We start from the raw sequence: 22,474 nt of genomic DNA on the forward strand, positions 1-22,474 counted from the left end.
AGGATTTGCTGGGTAAGAGGCTGTGAACCACTGTGGGGTCTATTTTATGCCCAGTGCGCAAGGCACCGATGGTACGTATTACCCAGCCGGTTACCAGCCAAATAAATTTAAGCGGGTTGCTTATATACCGACTGTGGTTTCCTATGGTAGTTCAGCATCGTTTGCTGTAGTGCCTCGCTCGTTGCAAAAACAACCAATTTTCCTTTGGTGGTCGTATTTGAAGGCCGTGTCGGACAAACATTCCTCCCCCAAATTGACTCGCAATGGACGTAGTCCGCATCTAATTCTTACTATAATTTTGAAGATTCTTTGTGCAATTTGAGCAACCTTTCCTTGCTCTTCCCTATTATATTTTTGCGGGTTCAATTGGATCTATTTTACACAAAAATCGTCTGCGTCCACGACCGGCAGTTCATTAAATCAAGAGGATATCGTTATAAAAATAGGATTTTGATAAAGTATCAAGTAGGTATACAAATCTAAAGTAAAAAATAAACGCAAACAGCTACCCATAAAAACTAACGCGTGGCACGTCGGTAGAACCGGTAAAGCTCACGTGGAAAAATGATATATGAAAATAACACCACAAATCATTCGGACAACACCGCAACTAGTTTATTGGTTGATCTTTAAAAACCTGATGAGGGAGGGAATCGATAATCTGAATCGAAAACTCCCGATGCATACCAAAGCTTACCGACTTTGCATCGATTTACTGGAGCATAAATTATGCTAATAGAATCTCCGTTCATTCGCCCTCCTGTCGTTTTCGAAAAACTAAATCACACAAAAAATCAGAATTCTAGCCGAGCTAGAAACTCCCCAATTGACCATGAAACTTTTGGTCCGGTTATACCTACACGTATGAAACGGATTAGTGCTATAGTTTAGAACAATAAAAGTTTTGTTTATGAAACAGTTTCGCTTCTGTCACCATATCAGGTTGCATTGTTTAGGTTGGTGGGTAGAACGAGATTGATGGAATGATTCTGCAGGATTTGTTGGTCCGCTGTTGAACTTTTAATTGACTGTAAATTGGCTGACGTAAAATTGATAATACGTATAACTACCTATATATGCAAAAATCGCACAAACTCTCCAGTCTAGTCTACCTTGAAAAATTTTCACCTGGCGTTTGGGCGTCTTCCGCGTCAGGGTTACATCCCGGATAGTTGATCGCGTTGTATTAGTGTGGAAAACGTGGATCGACTTTCTGTTACCTACTCTTATGGTATAGTAAAGGCAGAGTGTGTAATGTGATGACATTTTTCAGGGTTGAAACCTAAGGACCGAAAACCGGTCCAAACACCATACCATACCTATCAGTCAGACTAATTTCTTTTCCATTCTTTTGCATTCCAATAGCAGGCATGCGAAGATGATGGGGTATTTAGTTTGAAATCGAAAATGTGTAAAACGTTTAGATTAGCAGTAATTTGAGCGATAGCGCTAATGGAATGGAATTAAAAGTAAGCATCACGCTTGCACCTAACCGGTATTTTGAACAATAACCGTTTGTTTGGCACTGGGCAATGCGATGAAATACAATATAAAGGGACAATAATGAAATATTCGCTGCAGAAGACGAGATGAGTAAAAATATCTTTGAAGGTGCATATATTAAATATTAAGTTAACACGTTCTCAAGGGAAAGGACTGAAGATTTTCGGCTATATCGGGTGCCGCGTGGTGTTTTTGATTTAACGGGTTGAAGGTGCAATTTATCGTGTTGTGTTTTACGTATGTCTAGCCCTTATCGCTCGAATGTCTATTTTTGTTTACCAGTACATGCTGTTAGAGTACCTTTTGAAGACCTAGAAGTGCATAAGGACGTCTGGATTCCATTTTTTTTGATAGGCGCTATATAAGTTACAGAATCTGATTGGAAATTAAATGCAATTTAACCAATAAAAAAACTCTTAAATGAAGTACAATTTAATCAATGCAAAATATTGTACCGGAATAAAATGAAGGATGATTCCTTACAGTTTGATTCTTATCAATGCTGATTGAAGAAACACGCGGTTATTTGTAATTATCGTGCCTCAAAAAATCGTGCATGTCGTGAGTAGCTAATTATGAATGGTGGTGGATGGATAGTTTACTTCCACGAAGCATGTCCTAATGTTGAAATAGAAATGATCTTTCAGTTTTTTAAGTATTATAATCGTGAGTGGAGTATGACAGGAACTTGCAACAATTTAGTATCGTTTGCTAAAGTCGTTGCAGTCCTGTTGCAGTCTTGATAAGCTTTTTTGTTTAGTTGTTAAAAATTCGAATTTTGGTACCGGTGAACATTTTTAAAACTTAATTTTAATGTAAACTATGATTTGTGCGTTTCGGCCGTAAAAATTAACACAAATATCGTCATTGTTTATTTAATAAGTACATGGTAGGGAATAAATACATCTACTCTACTATTAATACTTTCGAAACTTGCAGACAAAACTGTCAACCTACATGAACATAAATTAATCGTTTTCTTTTGTTCGAACTTTTCCACAAACATTCCATTTTCTAGTTCACATTCAAACCTGTGTTTTGACTTAAAAATTTCTTATCGAGATCGCCCTATGCTACGCTGCGGTCTAATGTTCGTCGGGTTTCCTCCAGTTCTGCTCGACATTGCTGTAACTGCTGTTCGGTGGATTGTTTTGCCCCGGCAAGTGACGTAAACGTGATTGACGCAGGGGTTGCACTACCACGATATGCCGATGTGGTGCTGAAAGTGGACTCGGAAGCTTCCGTGATAAGGCGAAGCTTTGTTTCGTCCGTACGAGGACTCGTTACTGGTAAACTGCCAACTGGTGGGACAAGTTTTTGCTGTTTTCTAACAAATTCGTTCGGATTTTTATGCTCAGTGGGAGATTCTAAGGCTGGAAGGTACGTTAGGCCCGGAAATTTGGACACACGCGGGTCTGGTTCTGCCGAGCGTGCCGACTGCTTTTCCCGGCGTGTCGATGCTCCGTAGTTGAACTCCGCATATGGCGTCCCATACTCCAGGTACAGAGAGGGTTTCTTGATGTCGTACTCGCTGGCCCTGAACGGATTTCCGTCTACGTTGAAATCGCTGCAAGTGTTAAAGTATTGTTCTATCATCCGCAGGCAAGTGTCATTTTTCGGTCTTTGCACATACGCGTACAACCCTGTGGCATCGTACGGAGGATTACGGAAGGGTTCGTGCCCCCCTTCGTAGTTACCGTATCCACCGTCGTACGGGATGTGCACATGGATGTAGCGCCCCCGGTCGCCATCGTCGTAGTGAACATAGCGGTAGCGATCCAAATCTTCTACATAGTCACCTGCAACGGCACAATGGCAAATGTTAAAAAAGTGGTCGACATAAATCTCGTTTGACTCTCCAATAAAAAAATTTGCCAGTGATGTGATTAATGGTTTCCTGTGTCAAAACCGGGTGGTAATTTGTATAATTTGCAGTTCGTATTAACATTTAATTTTTGTCTGTGTTTGTTTCTCCAGAATTCTCCGAAAAGATTTGTCCAATTTTTGCAGAACAACAAGACAATGCATTGTAAGAAAATTCATACCTACATAGCGCCAATCAGAGAACATCCAATTCACACAGTTAATGTAGTGCTGACCAATTCAGCGTGTGTGTTTAGCTACATTAATCGTACTGCGAGCTGGTAACCTACCTTCGTTGGTGCGCACATATTTCCCATGGTTTCCACTAACATACTTTCGTTTGTTGTACTTTCCATCATCTGCTGCTCGTGCTGCGGTTTGTGGTGCCGTTGCGAGTATAAATGCAGCAAGCTGCAAAGATCACATGTCAAAGTTTCATTAAATATCTTGCAGAAAGAATTTCTCTTATAGAATCATTGCGTAATCGTTTGTGAGTCAAACTGTAACGACTATATTGTAGATTCAGTTTCAGTAACAAATACAATAATATCTGAGTGAACGACAAACGTGAATCTGGAAAGCACAAATCTTTTTGTTAACGAGAATAACGTGCCGTTCGAACCATTTTACCGATAATTGATTGCCTTATTCATATGCAGAGGTAGAGGTCAAATTAAAATAAATGTTCATCTTCCGATGAATCTTTTTATTTCTCATGGAACAAAAGGCGATGATTCGTTTCAAAGGGATATCCTCGGTGATGCGGTTTTCGTTGCCTCTAATGACCGGTGCGGTTGGTTCGAAATGTCATATAAATCATGTTTGATTATGATGTTCTGCTCTAAACAAAAACAACCAGTGGCGACTCGTCCGCATGTTCAACCTGTTCATAGGACAGGCAAACAAAATTCAGCCCGACCAAATTTCGTTTGCACCGACGCATATGCAATGCAATACGAATTTAGTTTAGTTACGAAGCTGATGAGCAAACCGTTCAACACGACATTTGAACGTTTCTGTCGAGATCTCAAAGCACAAGCATACCAACGCATTATTCCTGGTATTGATTCTTGATACTGAATTAGTACCAGGAACAATGTGTTGGTACGAAGGAGATAAAAAGAGAATGTGACACAGCTTTTACTCGAAAGCGCGGGCGCTTTATTGTCTCGTTCATCTTCAGCATTGAACAACTTACTACCACATATCCTCATGCCACGCGCTTTGATTCCATATGTTATTTAGTTAGGAAGCTAATGAACCAAACCTTCAACACGACGTTTGAACGTTGCTTTAGAGATTAGCACCAGGAATAATGTGTTGGTACGAAGGGGATTTGAAAATAGAGCGCGGTTGGCGATTTGGCATGCATTATTCGCAAAATTTTCTCATTAACTCGTTCATTTTTAGCATTGAACAACTTACGTATATTGCTTGTGGTGCGTGTGATGTGCGCGCATCGCAGTAAGGTGGTAATTCTTGAATTTGGTTCAATAGGTAAATTGAATGAAAAGTTTTCGGTTCGTCATTAAAATTCAGAGACGAGTTTGCTGGTAAAGTAAACCGTCGTATTCCGTTGCTATTTAAATAAATAGGGATATTCACGTAGCGCTTGCTATGTTGCGAATACGGAGTATTGCATACTAATACTGCCACTACTCGCATAACAGTTCTATCTCCATAGAAACTGGAACTGCAATGCGAATTGCGGGAGTATATACACGAAATACACCGTTTACGAAACATGGCAAGCGCTACGGTGAAAACCCGTAATGTTTGTTTTATGATTAAAATATAGAAATGCGATAATAAAAAAGCTGCGTATTAATTTGTATTTTTCACTGGTTGAACAGGTAAGCTAAACCCCCACGAGTCGCCACTGAAAACAACAAAGACATTTTACCAGTTTTAACATATAAATCGTAATAAATTAATCGATTTGTTTCCGTATCGAATTTCAAAACTCAAGTTTTTTTCTTCAGTCCATTTACTTGAACTAGAACATTTTAGAAATATCCAACAAAGTTTTATGAGCGAAAATCCTAAGTCATCGGTCTTCTAATGGAGCCAAATAGACGAACCTGCGTGGTAGTTGCATTTTCTCTATTTCCTACTACACAACCTGGCAATTATTGGGAAACCAGTACCGTAAACACACCAGATTCTGCGCAGTCCACATTTCAGTCAAAATTTACTATTTTCTGTAAATTTTTATCATAATTAAGACATTTAGGAATATAATCCTATCTTTATGTACAGTGTGACACATATGTATTCGAATAAAAACAAAGTGATATATTTTTATAAATAAAGGCTGAATTTCGAATTTTACTTTTAGAAATTGTGTACCCATAGATACAGAACGCAACAAACACTCTATTGAATCATCTTTTGCCTGGATAACACACTTCAAACATTTTTTAAAGTCGTTACACGCGGCACGCACTATTTCCATCCGAATATCATCCCATATCTTATAGATAAGGCCATTACAAATATTTTATAAAGTTTTTGCCCTTCCGGTGCACTATGAGATATCAGGCGGACAAAAATCAGAAAACTGACTTTCACTAATCCGCCTAATGAAATTTTCTATTGATAGCAAACACTTTAATTAAGAAAAATCCAAAATAGCAAGTCTCTAGTCGATTTTGTTTCTGAGATAGAGGCTGTCAAAGTTGAAAAACGATATGATATATACGCTTTTTGCCATTAAAATACGTTTAGTTTCAAATCAATTTTTGAACACTATTTCCAAAATTAAATCTTATGTATTATATATCATTAGAAAGGTAATGAAATGAGCTTTCCGAAAATAGATGGTTTAGACGGCTAGTGTAAAAATAATAGTGATAAAAAGCATGAGAAGAAGAAAAATATGAAAAAATAAGAGAAATTTCTGCTTTGTTTGTCGAGAACTTTTTTTATCCAAATATCTCCAGATTAATTCCTCCTTCTGGGTTAAATCTAAGGTATATACTATCAATTTATGAAAGAATTACGTGCCACCATGCGCCACTCTGCGAAATAGAATACCTTTTTAGCTTAGTCGTAAGTTTCAGGTATTAAATAGTAATTAAATAGACCTAGTTTAACTATTCACAAGGTAATCGTAGTAAATTCCTTTTGCTGTTTTACACTTAGTTTTCTTTGTTATTGTTTACTCACCGATTTGTGACGCATACCTCTCAGTGTACTGTCAATTAAGCTACATGATTAACGAAAGGTGCGTTCATGATGGCCAGTGTGGCCAACATATGTTCTAGATCTGCTGAACTTATGGACCAATTTCGGTAAATCTTACAAAGCTTATGTGGGACGAATGAATAACTTAACTGACCTGATAAGTTAAAATATTGTTAAAAATAGGGGAAAATCAGCAAAACTTGATAATTTCCGATGACAATTAAGCAATTAGTTTCTCCCGTAGTGCATTGAAGTGTTAATAAAGCAATTTTCAAGTTTCGAAATTACTTCGAACTTTCGAATAATCTCAAAAGTGAAATACCACATTAGTCGACATGACAATGCATTATATTCAACATCAACATTAACAATATCAAAATTTATTATGTTGATTCTATGTTGAAAATGCGTCTTTTTCATTAAAATACATTATTTAGTCATGAAAATGTCCGAAAGCTTCTGGTAAACGTGTTTAAACATACTTTTACTAACAATTCAGATAGAATAACGCATGCCCCAGATATTTAAAACGCCATATCTCCCAAACTACCAATATTGTTTTTTCTAGTTAAATGATTCTTATGTAGAATTTTCTGGCGAACATTTCAAGTATATTTATTTGAAAATAAAATTGGGATGTTTTGAGATATTCGCATTTTTCGTTTTAAATTGCATAAGAATGTATGATGTTGACAAACTAGATAAAAACTGATAACATTATTCGATTGCGCGGGCAAACCCCCATAGAAAAAGTATATTGGCATGTCTTCACATCAAACTATTGCATAGATATTTAAAACTTTTTTTGAAAATCTGTAAAAAGGAATTAGCGCCACTGCTAGGGGGATTGGTCAATCGGTGTAAAACTTAGGGAAATTGGCTGTGGGGTCGGAATGAACAATTATGCCAATTTTGGTTGAAATCGCTGATGGTCGAATCCAAACCTTGTGTACGTTTGAGATGGAATGACCCATATTAATTTTTCACATATGACAAAGGTAAACAGTTAAACCCTTTTCAAAATATGTTCGTGAAATGTTTGCAAATGTACTCTAACAACATATTTTAATCATATCAACTAGACAAACATCAAAAATCCTAGAAAAAATTCGAAAATATTTTTGTCCGCCTGGTTGTATGGAAATCCCCCATAGTGCGGTGTTCGGCCACTGAAGGGGGGGGGGGAGCGAAAAAAACAAAGTGAATTTTTTAATCGAGCAAAAAAAAAACATGGATTTTAAGAATTTTCATTTAAGGTTTAAACGTGAAAACCGAATCTATTCTTGCTTATAATATACACGTTATTATTTTCTATACAAAAATATACGAAAAAAGACAAAAACGAAGAAAAACTTTTTTGGACTATTTTCGGAAATTCCATTGTTCGAATTTCCATTTCTGGGAAAAGGGGGGGGGGGGGTGACAAAAACTTTAAATATGATTTGCAATGACCTAACTAACTTAAATTCATCCAAATTATGATATTTATAACCCTTAAGCTTCTGCTGCATGTACCCCATTTACAAAAATCGAATGGGATACGAATCGAATACATTCCCCGAACGTAAGGTATTAAATTTTGTTCCAAGACCATTTCCAGATAGTATTTTGCATTAACTTTCACACCTCTGTCAATAAATACAAGAGGAAGTTTCCCTTTTTTGATTCCCCATACCATGACCGTTGATGAATTTTGGTAATTTTGGTACATTCCGTTTATGCTTTGGAACGTCCATGATCGAAACCGACCACAACCGATCATTTTGAGCATGATGCGGTGTTTGAAGAGCAAACAATTTCTCTTCAGAATAGATCACTTCTGAAATACCGTGCCGACAGAGCAGCAGTTTTCATTTTTTCTGCCGTTTTTGTTTTGTTGCTGCCGTTAAACCATGGATTTTATTTTTTTGGAATGCTTTCATATCCAGATCCATTTTCAAAATTCGACGAAGAGTGTTCCTTTTGATATTCAGCTGAACTGATATTTTCCGTGCGGACCGGTCGCAACTACGACGAATTCATTCTCGAACAACCTTTTTGACCTCTGCAGTTCAAACACTTTCTTTTCTTTCGGTTTTTTACGGGTTTCAACAGATTCCATCTCGCCAAATCCTTTTAGTGTATAGCATACATATCTTCTTTTTATACCGTGATGGTTGAGGTCACGAAAAATAGTGCCGCATGTAGCACTGTTTAACAATTTATTTATTATCAACGACCGTAACTCAAACTCTGGTACGTGCACACCGAACGAGACAAAATACGAAAATGATACTACTTACTTGACTTAAGTCATGATGCCACACACACATTGTCTTAATTTTATTGTATTAATTGTATATGTCGCTGCAAGCATAAAATGATTTTTGTTCGAATATATATGTGTCACATTGTATACATAGAGCTATTCATTTGAGAATGCAATGATTTTTGAGGAAAATCATACGGTGCGCAGAAGTAAGAACCATGCGCAGAATTAGGTGCGCTTACGGTATATGAAAATCTGAATAAAGGTATATAAATCAGAATAATCACCGAATAAAGCAAAACTAATAAGAATCTTCAGCTGGGTGATCCGCTGATCGAAGCTTGGGTAATGAGTATTTTAAGAAATAAGATGAGATGTGTGGCTTTCTATCCGAAATTCCCAAATACGCGGCTTTCTTCACATTTATACTTGAACACCTATTCCACGGGTGAGGGGCGGCTCGAACAGCGTCTGTCTCGGAGCGAGCTGCTGCATATGAAATGCTGTATCCTGCAAGTTATACCTAAGATGGAAGACCCAGGATGTAGGTGTATATCGAAACTCTCGTTTCCCACGAAAAATGCAAATGGAACGGATCAATCGGCATAGCTAAGACACGGCTAAGAAAAAATAAACGATTTACGGATAACGATTGGGAATTTGGTACCTGGAATGTTCGAACTCTACATGATCCGGTACGAGCTGGCTTGCTAGCCTGAGAGCTACATGAACTTGGAGTGGATATCGCTGCTATTCAGGAAGTTCGATGGCCAAATACCGGAGAAGAGGAGTTTCGCGCAGTAAACCCTGTTTGCAAACATTTCTCTCAAGTACCACATCTACTGCAGTGGCAGTAGAAAAGCAGAACATGGAGTCGGTTTCGTCGTGTTGGAAAAGCAAAAGCAACGAGTTATCCGGTAGAGGCTCGTAGGTGACCATATATGTGTGTTGAGAATTGGGGGAAATTCTTCAACTACAGCCTAATAAACGCTAACGCACCAACAAATGATAAATTCGATGATGAAGAACGAGTTCTACGACAGACTCGAGAAGACCTATGGAGAGTGCTTGACCCTCCGTTATTCGCGCTGTTGTATTTTGTACAATGTCTGTGAACCGTTAACTTTATCTCGGTATAACTCGGGATTCCAGCAAAAAAGAAAATAACTATTTTCAGCAAAGTTGATCCGCAGACCCATATCTTTTAATCGATGGAAAAAGTTAGCTGGCGCGAGTAACGAAAGGTTAAAATATGACATTAAAATCGTCATCGGAGATGCCAATGCGCCTATCGGAAGGGAGGAATTATTCCGTCCTGTCATTGGAAGACAGCCTTCATCCGTCGAACAATGATAACGGTCTAAGACTCATAAATTTCGCCGCGGTGATTCTAGCTCTCAGATCGGTCCTTGATTGACGGTCGACACTTTTCAGTTGTCGTCGTTGTATGGCCGGGGACCAAATATTGACTCTGACCACTGTCTCGTCGTTTGTAAGATTCGCGTAAGGTTATCGAACAAATGCTCGCTCTAAGAGGACATTCTGCGGTTGACTGAAGATGAAGTGCCAACGAAATACGCCAGAAACCCTGATAAACGAATCGTAGAATAACTGGAAGAAAGGGAAGATATAAGTGGGTAGTGAAGGCGCCTCTATGGTGCCATTGAAACATCTGCGAGAAAGGTGGTAGGCGGGAGTACAACATGCACACTCCTCTGTTTGTGGATTTTAAGGCGGCGTACGATTCATTCAAACGAAATTAGTTGTGACAGATAATGCTAGAGCATGGTTTTCCAAAGAAACTAATTACGCTGATTCATGTGACGCTGAATATAGCGGGTGAGACCTCAGCCGCTTTCATGACGTTGGAAGGATTGAAGCACGGGGATGCACTCACCAAGGCTTCGTGCACAAATTACGTAACGCTCAGAGCGGAGGGTGGGGAGGACAAGCTAGCGTTACTTTTTGTTACGTAGGGGGGAGGGGGAGTCTTAAGAAGAGTTACGTAACAAATTTATCAAATTGAAAAAATTCTGAATAAATCTGAGCAGTTGAAAACCGTTTGGCCCAACATGCAACATGGGGTGATACCTAATTGCTGTTTCAGCTGTGTAACTCTATTTTACTCTTGATTTCCACTTGATCGAATCCATTTTGATCATAAATTTTGTTCTGAACTCAGACTTGGTTGTGTTAAATCATACAGTTTGATCAGAATTCAGAATTGACATTCTGATCATAGTAGTTTTGATAGGAATGTAGAATCGATGCGTTTCTTGAGTTTGCAAAACTCAAACTTAATATGGGGGGGGGGGGGGGGGTAGGTTTAGTTAACGTTACTTAATTTAAAGGGGGACTATGCCAGCGTTACTTATTGTTACATAGGGGAGGAAGGGGGTCAAAAAATTTTTGCGTTTCGTAATTAGTGTACCACGCCTAACCTGCTACTCAACATTACCTTGGAAGGTGCAATACGAAGAGCAAACGTGGAAAGAAAGGTGACTATCATCACAATAAAGTCTTATACAGTCATACCAGTATTACGGACCAGTTAAGCATGATGCTGCTACAAAATTATCGGTAGAAACACAGATTTAAATAATTTACAGATTATTTATAACTTAATTGGTTATAAATATACCATAGTTTGATGTTCTGTAGGCAATCTTGTTCAAAAATTACACACTTTTTTGCAGAACAACCAAATGTGAGCATATTCCATTCCCAGTATTATGGGCCACTTTTAAACCTGGTCAGAATTATGGGCCAATGTTCCCAGTATTATGGGTCAGTAAAACAACATAGGTTTTATTTGTGTGTGTGTGTGTGTGTGTGTGTGTGTGTGTGTGTGTGTGTGTGTGTGTGTGTGTGTGTGTGTGTGTGTGTGTGTGTGTGTGTGTGTGTGTGTGTGTGTGTGTGTGTGTGTGTGTGTGTGTGTGTGTGTGTGTGTGTGTGTGTGTGTGTGTGTGTGTGTGTGTGTGTGTGTGTGTGTGTGTGTGTGTGTGTGTGTGTGTGTGTGTGTGTGTGTGTGTGTGTGTGTGTGTGTGTGTGTGTGTCTGAGTGAGTTGAGTTTAGATTCAATTTTAGCTTCTTCTTCAGGAAGCTCATTAAACTGACTCAATGGAAGATGGATGGTACTCAGTGCTGTGTTCGGATTTCGAGTGGAATGTCAAGTTCATTCGAGTCACGCAGAGGGCTTCATCAAAGTGATGGTCTCTATGGCAAACCAAGTATGCAAAAGGCGGCCTAAGCTAAACGGATACGATAGGCAGGGCATGTTGCAAGAATGCCGGACAACTACCCTACAAAGCTGGTATTTGGCTCACATCCGGTAGGAATAAGGGCGCAGCGAGCAAGATGGTTAGATTAGGTGGAGCGAGTCTGAGAAATTGAAGAGCGTTGGCCCACAACCGAGTGCATTGGAGAAACATTGATCATCAGGCTTTATCTTAGAACAGCAAGCCAACTAAGTACTTACTTAATTGGCCTAACGTCTTATGACAAGGCCTGCGCAGTATAATTTCTCCATCTGTTTCGGTCCATGGCAACTGATCTCCAGTTCCGCGGGCACCCAGTGCTCGCCAGATCTCGCTCCACCTGGTCTTGCCACCTCGCTCGCTGTGCCCCTCTTCGTCTTGTTCCTACCGGATTTGATGCGAAAACCATTTTTGCAGGATAGTTGTCCGGCATTCTAGCAACATGTCCTGCCCAACGTATCCGTCCAGCTTTAACCACTTTCTGAATACTTGGTTCGCCGTAGAGACGCGCGAGCTCGTGGTTCATTCTTCGCCTCCATACACCGTTCTCTTGCACTCCGCCAAAGATGGTTCTTAGCACCCGCCGTTCGAAAACTCCGAGTGCTCGTAGGTCCTCTTCTAGCAATGTCCACGTTTCGTGCCCGTAGAGGACAACCGGTCTAATTAGCGTTTTGTACAGTGTGCACTTTGTACGGGGGCTCAGATTGTTCGACCGCAAGTGTTTGTGGAGTCCGTAGTAGGCCCGACTTCCGCTGATAATACGTCTTTTAATCTCACGGCTGGTATTGTTGTCCTCTGTTGCCAGCGAGCCAAGGTATACGAACTCGTCGACTACCTCGAACTCATCCCCGTCGATTACCACGGTGCTGCCCAAGCGAGCCCTGTCGCGCTCGGTCCCGCCCGCCAGCATATACTTCGTTTTAGACGTATTTATCTGCAATCCAATCTTCTCTGCTTCGCGTTTCAGTCTGGTGTACTGATCTTCCACCGCCTCAAATGTTCTGCCGACAGCATCCACGTCGTCAGCAAAGCAGATAAATTGACTGGATTTGTTGAAAATCGTGCCCCGCATTTCGATCGCCGCTCGCCTTATAACACCTTCAAGCGCAATGTTGAATAGCAGGCAGGAAAGACCATCTCCTTGTCGAAGTCCCCTGCGAGATTCGAATGGGTCCGACAATCCACCCGAGATTCTCACACAGCACTGGATCCCATCCATCGTAGCCATGATAAGTCTAGTAAGCTTACCCGGAAAGCCGTTTTCGTCCAAAATTTTCCATAGCTCTTGTCGGTTTACGCTATCATATGCGGCTTTGAAATCGATGAACAGGTGGTGCGTGGGGACTCGGAATTCGCGGCACTTCTGGAGGATCTGCCGCAGGGTGAAGATTTGGTCTGTTGTAGACCGACCCTCCATGAAGCCGGCCTGGTAACTTCCCACAAATCTATTGGCTATTGGCGATAGTCGATGAAAGAGGACTTGGGACAGCACTTTGTAGGCGGCATTCAGGATAGTGATGGCTCGGTAGTTCTCACAATCCAGCTTATCACCTTTCTTGTAGATAGGGCAGATAACCCCGTCTTTCCACTCCTCCGGTAGTCGTTCCGTATCCCAAATCTTGACAATCAATTGATGCAGACAGCCGGCCAACTTGTCCGGGCCCATTTTAATAAGTTCCGCTCCAATGCCATCCTTTCCCGCTGCTTTGTTGTTCTTCAGCCGCTGGATGGCTTCTTTAACTTCCCTTATCGATGGGGGTGGCACATCTTCGTCGCTTGCTGCACCAATGTGGTCACTTCCTCCGCTATCATGGTCTTCCGCCTGCACGCCATTCAGGTGTTCATCGTAGTGCTGCTTCCACCTTTCGATCACCGCACGGTCATCAGTCAAGATACCTCCATCTTTATCTCTGCACATTTCGGCCCGCGGCACGAAGCCTTTGCGAGATCCGTTGAGTTTCTGATAGAACTTCCGTGTGTCGTGAAAGCGGTACAGCTGTTCGAGTTCTTCGCACTCCTTCTCCTCTTGGTGGCGCTTCTTTTCCTTGAAGAGTCGGGTTTGCTGCCTCCGCTTCTGTTTGTATCGCTCCACATTCTGACGGGTGGCTCTACGCAGCATTTGTACCCGCGCTGCGTTCTTCTCATCCAATATCTGCTGGCATTCCTCGTCAAACCATTCGTTACGTCGATTCGGTGCCACACTGCCTAGGACGTTCTCCGCTACGCTGTTAATGGCTGTTTTCACGGCATTCCAACAGTCTTCAAGAGGGGCTTCATCCAGCTCTCCCTCTTCCGGCAGCGCGGTTTCGAGAGATAACGCGTAGTTTTCGGCGACCTCTGGTTGCTTCAGTCGCGCTAGATTATACCGTGGCGGGCGGCGGTATCGTATGTTGTTCACAACCGATAGTTTTTGACGTATCCTTACCATCACTAGGTAGTGGTCCGAATCAATGTTAGCGCCCGGATAGGTTCTGACGTCGATAATGTCTGAAAAGTGCCGACCATCTATCAGAACGTGGTCGATTTGTGATTCTGTTTGGTTGGGTGATCTCCAGGTGTACCGATGGTAGAGGTTATGCTGGAAGAAGGTACTACGTATGGCCATGTTCTTGGAGGCGGCGAAGTCGACAAGTCTTAGGCCGTTTTCGTTCGTTTGCGGGTGAGCGCTGAACCGTCCAATCACCGGTTTGAATTCCTCCTCCTGACCAACCTGAGCATTACAGTCCCCGATGATAATTTTGACATCATGTCTTGGGCAGCGGTCGTATTCACGCTCCAACTGCGCGTAGAATTCGTCTTTGTCATTATCGGTACTTCCGAGGTGAGGGCTGTGCACGTTAATTATGCTTATATTGAAGAATCGGCCCTTGATTCTTAATCTGCACATTCGGGGGTTGATCGGCCACCACCCGATCACCCGCTTCTGCATCTCGCCCATCACTATAAAAGCTGTGCCCAGCTCGTGTGTATTGCCGCAGCTCTGGTAGATGGTATGACCATCTCTATACGTACGTACCATCGTTCCTTTCCAGCATACCTCCTGCAGCGCTACGATGTCGAACTTGCGGCTCTTCACTTCTTTAGAAAGCACGTGGGTACTTCCGAGGAAATTTAGAGACCGACAGTTCCATGTTCCTAATTTCCAATCGTTAGTCCGTTTTCGTCGCCTGGGTCTTTGCCGATTGTTCCGATTAGAGTTATTATTATTACTTACGGAGTCCATTGCTTTGGTTTTTTTAGTGGTTCAGGCTTGCAAAGCCCGCAACAAACCCCACAGTATCGCCGGAGGGCCAACGTAGCTCGAAGGAGCCCTCCCCCCCCCTGTCAGCATACGACCTTGGTTTCCACCGGGGTTGGTTACCCGATCTCCACCCGAGGTTGCTCGTATCCCGGCTGGTACCACGAGGAGGTTGGGGTAGGAGTTGCTAGGTAAGAGGCTATGAACCACTGTGGGGTCTATTTTATGCCCAGTGCACAAGGCACCGATGGTACGCATTACCAAGCCATTTACCAGCCAAGCCAACTAAGTACAGTAAGTAAATTCAGGAAGAAGAAAAGTATTTGATCCTTGATTATTAGTTTTGGGTGGTTTCCAAAAATAACGCGGAACTGTACTGTACGGTAGATTGTGATCCCTTGCAACTTCTCGAACTTTTTCGATTTGTCTTGCTGGATCAAAAGCGTTATGCAATATATCAGAATCATAGAGCTTCGATTTCTGTATACTGATTTTCTGTGCACGTTTTTTCGTTTTACTGAAAACAAATTACAATTATAGTCAAAAACAGCGAATACTGTTGATCTATATGTTTGTCAATACTGGGAAAAGTCAATTTTGCTCCCAGTAAGTAAAGTAAAGTGAGACGTTTTGAATTTATCTGTAATGAAACGAATAGTTTTGGCAAAGGCGAACTAATAATATTCGTTTCATTGCAGGAAATAGTCGAGCTTTTAAATTATGATATTTAAATGAATTTAATAATAAAAATAACATATAAAGGGGACCATACTAAAGAACTAAAATGATTCATAAAATGACACAAACAATATACAAATAAAAATGTGGTACAAAAATGAGACAAAAATGGTAACGTAAAATTGGCATGAAAACTACATAAAACTAAAAACAAATAAAAGAAATGATGAGAAAATACTATTAAAATAGCAATAAAATGGCGCAAGGCACAGAGATGATAAATAGAAAAAAAGGTACAAAAATGATTCACAAAGATTATACAAATTACGTTAAAATTACTTTAAAATAATACAATGACAAAAATTTACAAAAATAATATGAAAAGAACATTAAAATGGCACCAAAATTACAGAAATAATGTAAAAATACTACAGAAAAATTACATATTACTGGAGATTTATGTATATTGTTTTCTATAATCTGGAACTGGTTTTGTATTGATTTCTACACAGTGTATCTGCTGATATTGATTTTCTTGTTGATTTAAATTTGTTGTTTTTTGTTGTATCTTTTTTATTGGGATTTCCAGAAAGAAAACATATTACAGTTGGATTTCGATTTTGGCATGGTTCGATTTTGGCATTGTTCGATTTTGGCATGCCTCGATTTTGGCAACAAAAGTATTCGTTTTTGGCAACACAAGATATTTCACTTCCAAAAATATGCTTAAATATCAAACAGTTTCCGCATACATGCTTTAAATGACGAAAAAATGATGCCCTGAGTCTGTTCATGAAAAAAAGTTATGTGGTTTCGAACAATAATATTTTTATTGCCGTCCTACTGCAGGGTGTCAATAACTTATTTGCACCGGACGGATAGCTCTTGTCGGACTTTTTAAACATAAAATGGTTGCAATCGTTGATTAATGATATTTAGTCAACTTCTAAAGCATTTACATTAAATTTTTTCATATAGAAAAAGGGTCTCGATTTTAGGCGACATAGGCGACACGCATTTGTTGCCAAATTCGAAATCCAACTGTATGTAGGGGAAGGGCGGTAAAGACGGACACTGCGGGAAAGACGGACACTTGTCATATTTCATAAACAATAATTTTTTGAAGCAAATGAATGATGGGAAATGTTTCTATAGATTGAATTAACACTTTTGAAATAAACTGCCGATTTTTAGCAGCGTAGCTGACAAATTTATAAGCAAAACAAAGAAAAAATGCGTATATACGCTAACCGATGTAATTTTGTGCGTGAAGAAAATAGCTGGTAAATCGTTAAAAAACAACATATTCATGCTAAACCGACGACATTGCGTTAGTTTGATCTTTCACTGAATATCCATTGGAAACCTAGTGAATTTTTGAATATTCAGTAAAAAGTTATTGAAGTTTGAAAAAATGGTATCCATGTCGGGAAAGGCGGACACCCAACGGTAGGGAAAGACGGACACACAGATTTTGAACAAAATGGGTTCACAACAACGCCCAACAACGATTTAACATTGCAAATACTTCCATATTATATATGTAAAAATAACCAGAAGTCATATAACAGTTGGAATGAGCCAACTTTTAGAAACGATTAATTCGTCACCAATTAAAATATTGAAGGGAACCATTCTATTTTCTCGCTCAAAGGGGGGATCGGGAAGGGGGTTTCCCAAACCAATTCTTTCCTAAATACATTATGAAATATGTTAATTTTTCTTAATACTGATAATTCAACGACGCGCGACACCTTTTTGCGAGTGTCCGTCTTTCCCATATCAAGTGTCCGTCTTTCCCGCCCATGCGCAGAAACTCTTATTTATACATGATGTTTATAATATTAAAAAATGCATAAATTTTGGAAGAAATTTTCCAGCACACGTTGTAACTTTATTAGACAGAGACTTAAAGGTTCAGTTTATACGAAAATTGGGATCAATACAGTTATATTTGAGTAGATATTGAGTCTTTACCTTAGGGTGTCCGTCTTTACCGCCCTTCCCCTACAAGTGGCTGAGGACAAAACTAGGTAGTTGACAAACAAGAAGGATCGTCCAAATGAGGAAAGAGGGATTTATTTACAACAATATAGTAATTTACGTTACGATAGCAAGTATGCAAGTCACTGGGAAACAAAGAGGCGCGAGTAAGTTCGGGCACATATCTAGTAATTTAAAAAAGAACGTTTAGGATTATAAATATTTTTATCGTTGCGTTCATTAAAAGAGTAGCACATGATATGTAAAACAACCTTGCGTCCCCATTTTCATTAGAATCAATGGAGGCACCTAGTCAGTAAGGTTGTAATGGTTTCTTATCGATAGCTAAGCTAGTCTAAAGGCTCTCTTTAAATTATATCATGCATCAGTGTTCCCATAGCATTGACTAGAGTTCAACTGTTTTTAATGCAATTGCATTCATGATTCGCATCCATCTTAAGTATCCTATAAACCAGTTAGCAGACATTCTGTTATAATCAGCACTTATGAAAACTAAATTTAATTGTTAGCATTTTCAAATGCATTAGTATATCTTCGTAAATATTATCGGCCTCATCAATTTAGCAAGGCCTCAGCTGTGAAGGAGAAGATAAAAATTGTAAGCTGCAGCAACTAGTTTAGTTTAGGCTTTTTGGCTGAAAATGTTGTTGAAAGGAGTGGCTCTCGTTTAATTCTCGCTTAAGGCTATCGTGTTATTTAAAATAGAAAAACAAACTTAGTTCAAGTCCATCATTGTTTAAATACAGCATCAAGTGACATTCATTGGAATATAAAGATCGTTTTGCTGCTCCCTTACATCCTAGAATACGGAACTCTTTATCCCTTGTACACATAGATTACGGATCATACTCATAACTTCGAGTAATAGAATCATAAATGATTTCGAAGGGCACTTTTCGTGACATATAGAAACACTAGATTCAACTTATTCAACGATGTGCGTCACCCCCTCGCGTAGTTACAGTATTTTCCATTTTACACCGGTTTGTTATCCTCTTCTATCGTATCTTCTATGCTAGTTACACACAACTCTCTTGGTAACAGCAGCACTAGCAGCACATTTGCATCCCGCGAACTGTCCATATCTTGGATTCACTCGTAAAATAAATCTCGCGGGATTCTTTCACTATAGTAAATTTATCTTTGCACTTTCCTCCTCCACTGAGTCACAACAGCCTATAACTTGCAATCGAAGACGTACACACAGGCCGGGCACTGTCTAATCCATCTGGAATCCCGCTTCTCAATCAAACGCATACCTCTGACATTCGGGAGCCTACGCAGGCATAACTCAACCATCGTTATTAGCTTTGACTCACCAGAGGTGTTGCCAGTAAGGATTTCATCATTGATTTGTCGTTGAAGACGCGAGGTTCTAACTACTGCTGACGTGTATTCCACTCGGCGACCCTGTCGAGGACGTTTCTCTGACCGTCTGGTCTGGTTACTACTGAATTCTGTTGTAATTTCAATCAAACTAAACTGAGATTGCAGCAAAATTCTTATTAAATACTGTACTGCTCCAGCGGCGAGTACGACGAGTTGTCGAGGCAGCGTGACGTTGGCAACGGAGTTGCATTGGATGCTGGCGACGCACCACTTTAAAACAGCAACACCGGCCAATCGATATCGTAGTTGAAAAACTACATTAACGTTTTATTTTACGGTGGGAGCTTCACTTGGTTTGCCCATCCGGGGAGGACATGAATTTAGTAAAGTCGTTCACTCTTGCTTTGGGAACTACACAGAATGCAATTCATATGGTACCATGCATCGACACAGAGGAGATCGGAATCACTTTCGACATGGTGTTTATCGATTTTTACCAAATAGGACCAGCAGTAGAACGTTTATCTCAAGGCTGCGCTGCGCTTTCAATTTCGGATGGTCTGCTCCGGGTACGAGTTGAAGGATGAATTCGATTATTCACCGGATGCTGCATTGCGGAGCGATGAAGCGGTAGTCACTCACTAAAGTCGCTTCCAAGATCAAGTTCGCAACGCAGCCGATGACATATCACCATCGGTCGTTAAAATAAATTTTCTTCTGCTGCAGTCCGAGAAAGCTGACGCTTAATGGATGCCTTCGTTTTTATTGGTTTTGATTTGAATGACCGAAGTTCGATCCTGCAGTTTTATGGTTTGATTATTAAATTTAAGTGAGCTGTGAGCGATTTTATTGATTTCAGTGAGAGACATGCACCGGGTGCATTGCTTAAAACGCATAAAATGCCACTTTCGAAATAACAATTTCTTGTCTCTATTTGAATAATTTATTTAGTGATTATACTGGCGACCTTCATGTGCTATATTTCCTGGTTAATAGGTTGGGTGGCGTAAATACTACCATAAAAATATAAGAAAACATTTTTTAATTTAGAATTTAAATAATATTTTAAATTAAATTCTATCGTAAAAACTCCCTGCGTTTTCGCTGTTTTGTATGCTTTTGCACTTCATCGTTTTTCAACCTTAAGCCTTCAGTCATATTGCAACTTAGTATGAGTGTCATATTTCTCCATGGCGCAGCGAATAGGCGATCCTCTCAATTTAAAAAAATATTCGACAAGTTATCGCGTCTAGAAAAATTCGTCATCGATTTTGCAAAAAAAACGACAGATAGCGAATATTCGAAAAACTCAGTATCAACACGTCTACGTGATGAAAACAGCCACTATGAAAAGATTACGAAGTTAAAATGAGAAATTGATCTCACAAGCTTCAAGGGTCAACATCAATCCGAAATTATCTTGATAAACGGTATACGACTGTAGATTTTTATCTTGGCCAAACAACCTAGACATAATTTCGTCGCCGGAGTTCGATGGTGGGTCGCTAGCTCAAAGCATTCGGCCCGGAATGCTCTTTGTTACATAAAATTTGCCATATATAAATTTATTGCCTACTGTGATGTTTGATCGGAATTCGATGAGATGTTCCATTTATTTTTAGCGTATTTTGATTTTTCGATTGCTTTTATTATAAAAGTTTTATATGTACATAAAATTTCCAATTTATTTTCGAGTAAAATAATTTTTGTCATATTTTTTTCATAACGAGATTCTTTACTATAAACGAATAATGTGGTAGAAGAATGAAGAAGTAACGAAATTGAGGTTGCCAATAATATCGTTTTTTAGTTCTATGATAAGCGGTGTAACTCGAGTTCGATGAGAACAGCTGTGTTCCGATTATTCGTTATGAGAGATTTCAATCAAATCGATAGTTGCTGCAAGATAAGTTTAGTTAAGGTCATACTACGGAAAAGTCTAGATTCGGACCGTAACAAAGAAATATAACTGTGTGCAAAACGACATTATGCTTCTTGGCATCGTTTTTTTATGCCAATTCAGTCATCAAATTCCACTTCATTTCTCGACTGGTCTTTGGATAGTCCTTTGCGTACCGGTACGAATCCAGTATTATTCGGTTTGAGTTTTAAACCCGCTATATTTTATTATTTATACACAGAACGAAAAAAGAATTCTCACATTCGACGTTAACTGACATGCAAACAAATTAATGAACACGTAACAAAAATCAAATCAAATCAAATGTAATAAATTAGCCTACAGGTATGCAACACACGCTACGATATTTTATTTTGTAAAATAACACGTTATTTTATGTGATTTGCGATGCTCCATTTATGTGCATGTCAAAAGACGTAAATATACAGGATTTTTCAAACTATGTAGTAGTATTCGATTGAAAAATATTTGAATATTGCTTTTTGTTTTACGGCGATGTAAAGCGATGATTTGGATTTTTTTTCAAATTTCGATCATTTTCACTGACCTTCTGTCTGTACAAAAAAATACTTACGTTGCCTGGAGTCATCGTTCTAGGTGGTTAGCGTACTGGTAGTATAAATGTCACAAATTTGAAAAAAAAATCGATTTTTCTGATTTTTTTTTACTTCCCTCCTTGTTAGAAGTCCCCCTCCCCCAAGTCGCCATTCAACATTTTATCATTTAGTCCATTAAATTATCTTTCTGAAACATCTAAAAACTCGGAAATCCGTTTCAAGTTTACGCTGAGATATAGCAGTTTGAATTTTTGAGTCAAATTAACCCCAAGGTCAAAGGGGTGAATAGCATGTTTCGGCGATTTAGCTGTAATTTGGAATAATTTTATACGTTTACGGATAATTTCTCTTCAATATCTCCCAAAATCATTCTGGTCAAGAACGTGACTTGTTGGCACGTCTCTAAATAAGTCTCTAAATTATGTAAACGGTAACGTTCCTCATACGGATGGTAGGTTTCTGGGATCACGCCATGGAAGACTGCGTAAAGTATACCGCAATTTTTTACTGTACTGCTTCGATTTTGGCGATCCAAATTTGATGATAAAAATACCACATCACAGATTCGAATTCCAAAATAGACCTTGCAAGTGAATAGTATCAATGAACGAAAACAGTTCGAGTCACGGATCTGCTTAGCGATTTTAAAATATATATCTAAGTTGATTATTGGCTGGAGCACCAATCTGC

The 22,474-nt window shown here is 39.6% G+C and overlaps 1 protein-coding gene across 1 annotated transcript in view; it reads right to left on the minus strand.

The window, feature by feature from the left end:
- LOC128740689 (uncharacterized) overlaps nucleotides 1-21,816 on the minus strand; it is a 68,944-nt gene extending 47,128 nt beyond the window's left edge. Inside the window, exons 1-3 of the mRNA XM_053836252.1 lie at nucleotides 21,802-21,816; nucleotides 3,657-3,777; nucleotides 2,581-3,302 (exon numbers count right to left, since the gene is read on the minus strand). Coding sequence (XP_053692227.1) covers nucleotides 2,581-3,302; nucleotides 3,657-3,777; nucleotides 21,802-21,816 — 858 coding nt within the window. The remainder of the gene's footprint in view (nucleotides 1-2,580; nucleotides 3,303-3,656; nucleotides 3,778-21,801) is intronic.
- Nucleotides 21,817-22,474: the final 658 nt, after the last annotated feature.

The sequence above is a fragment of the Sabethes cyaneus genome, chromosome 3, assembly GCF_943734655.1.
Source record: "Sabethes cyaneus chromosome 3, idSabCyanKW18_F2, whole genome shotgun sequence".
NCBI lineage: Eukaryota > Metazoa > Arthropoda > Insecta > Diptera > Culicidae > Sabethes > Sabethes cyaneus.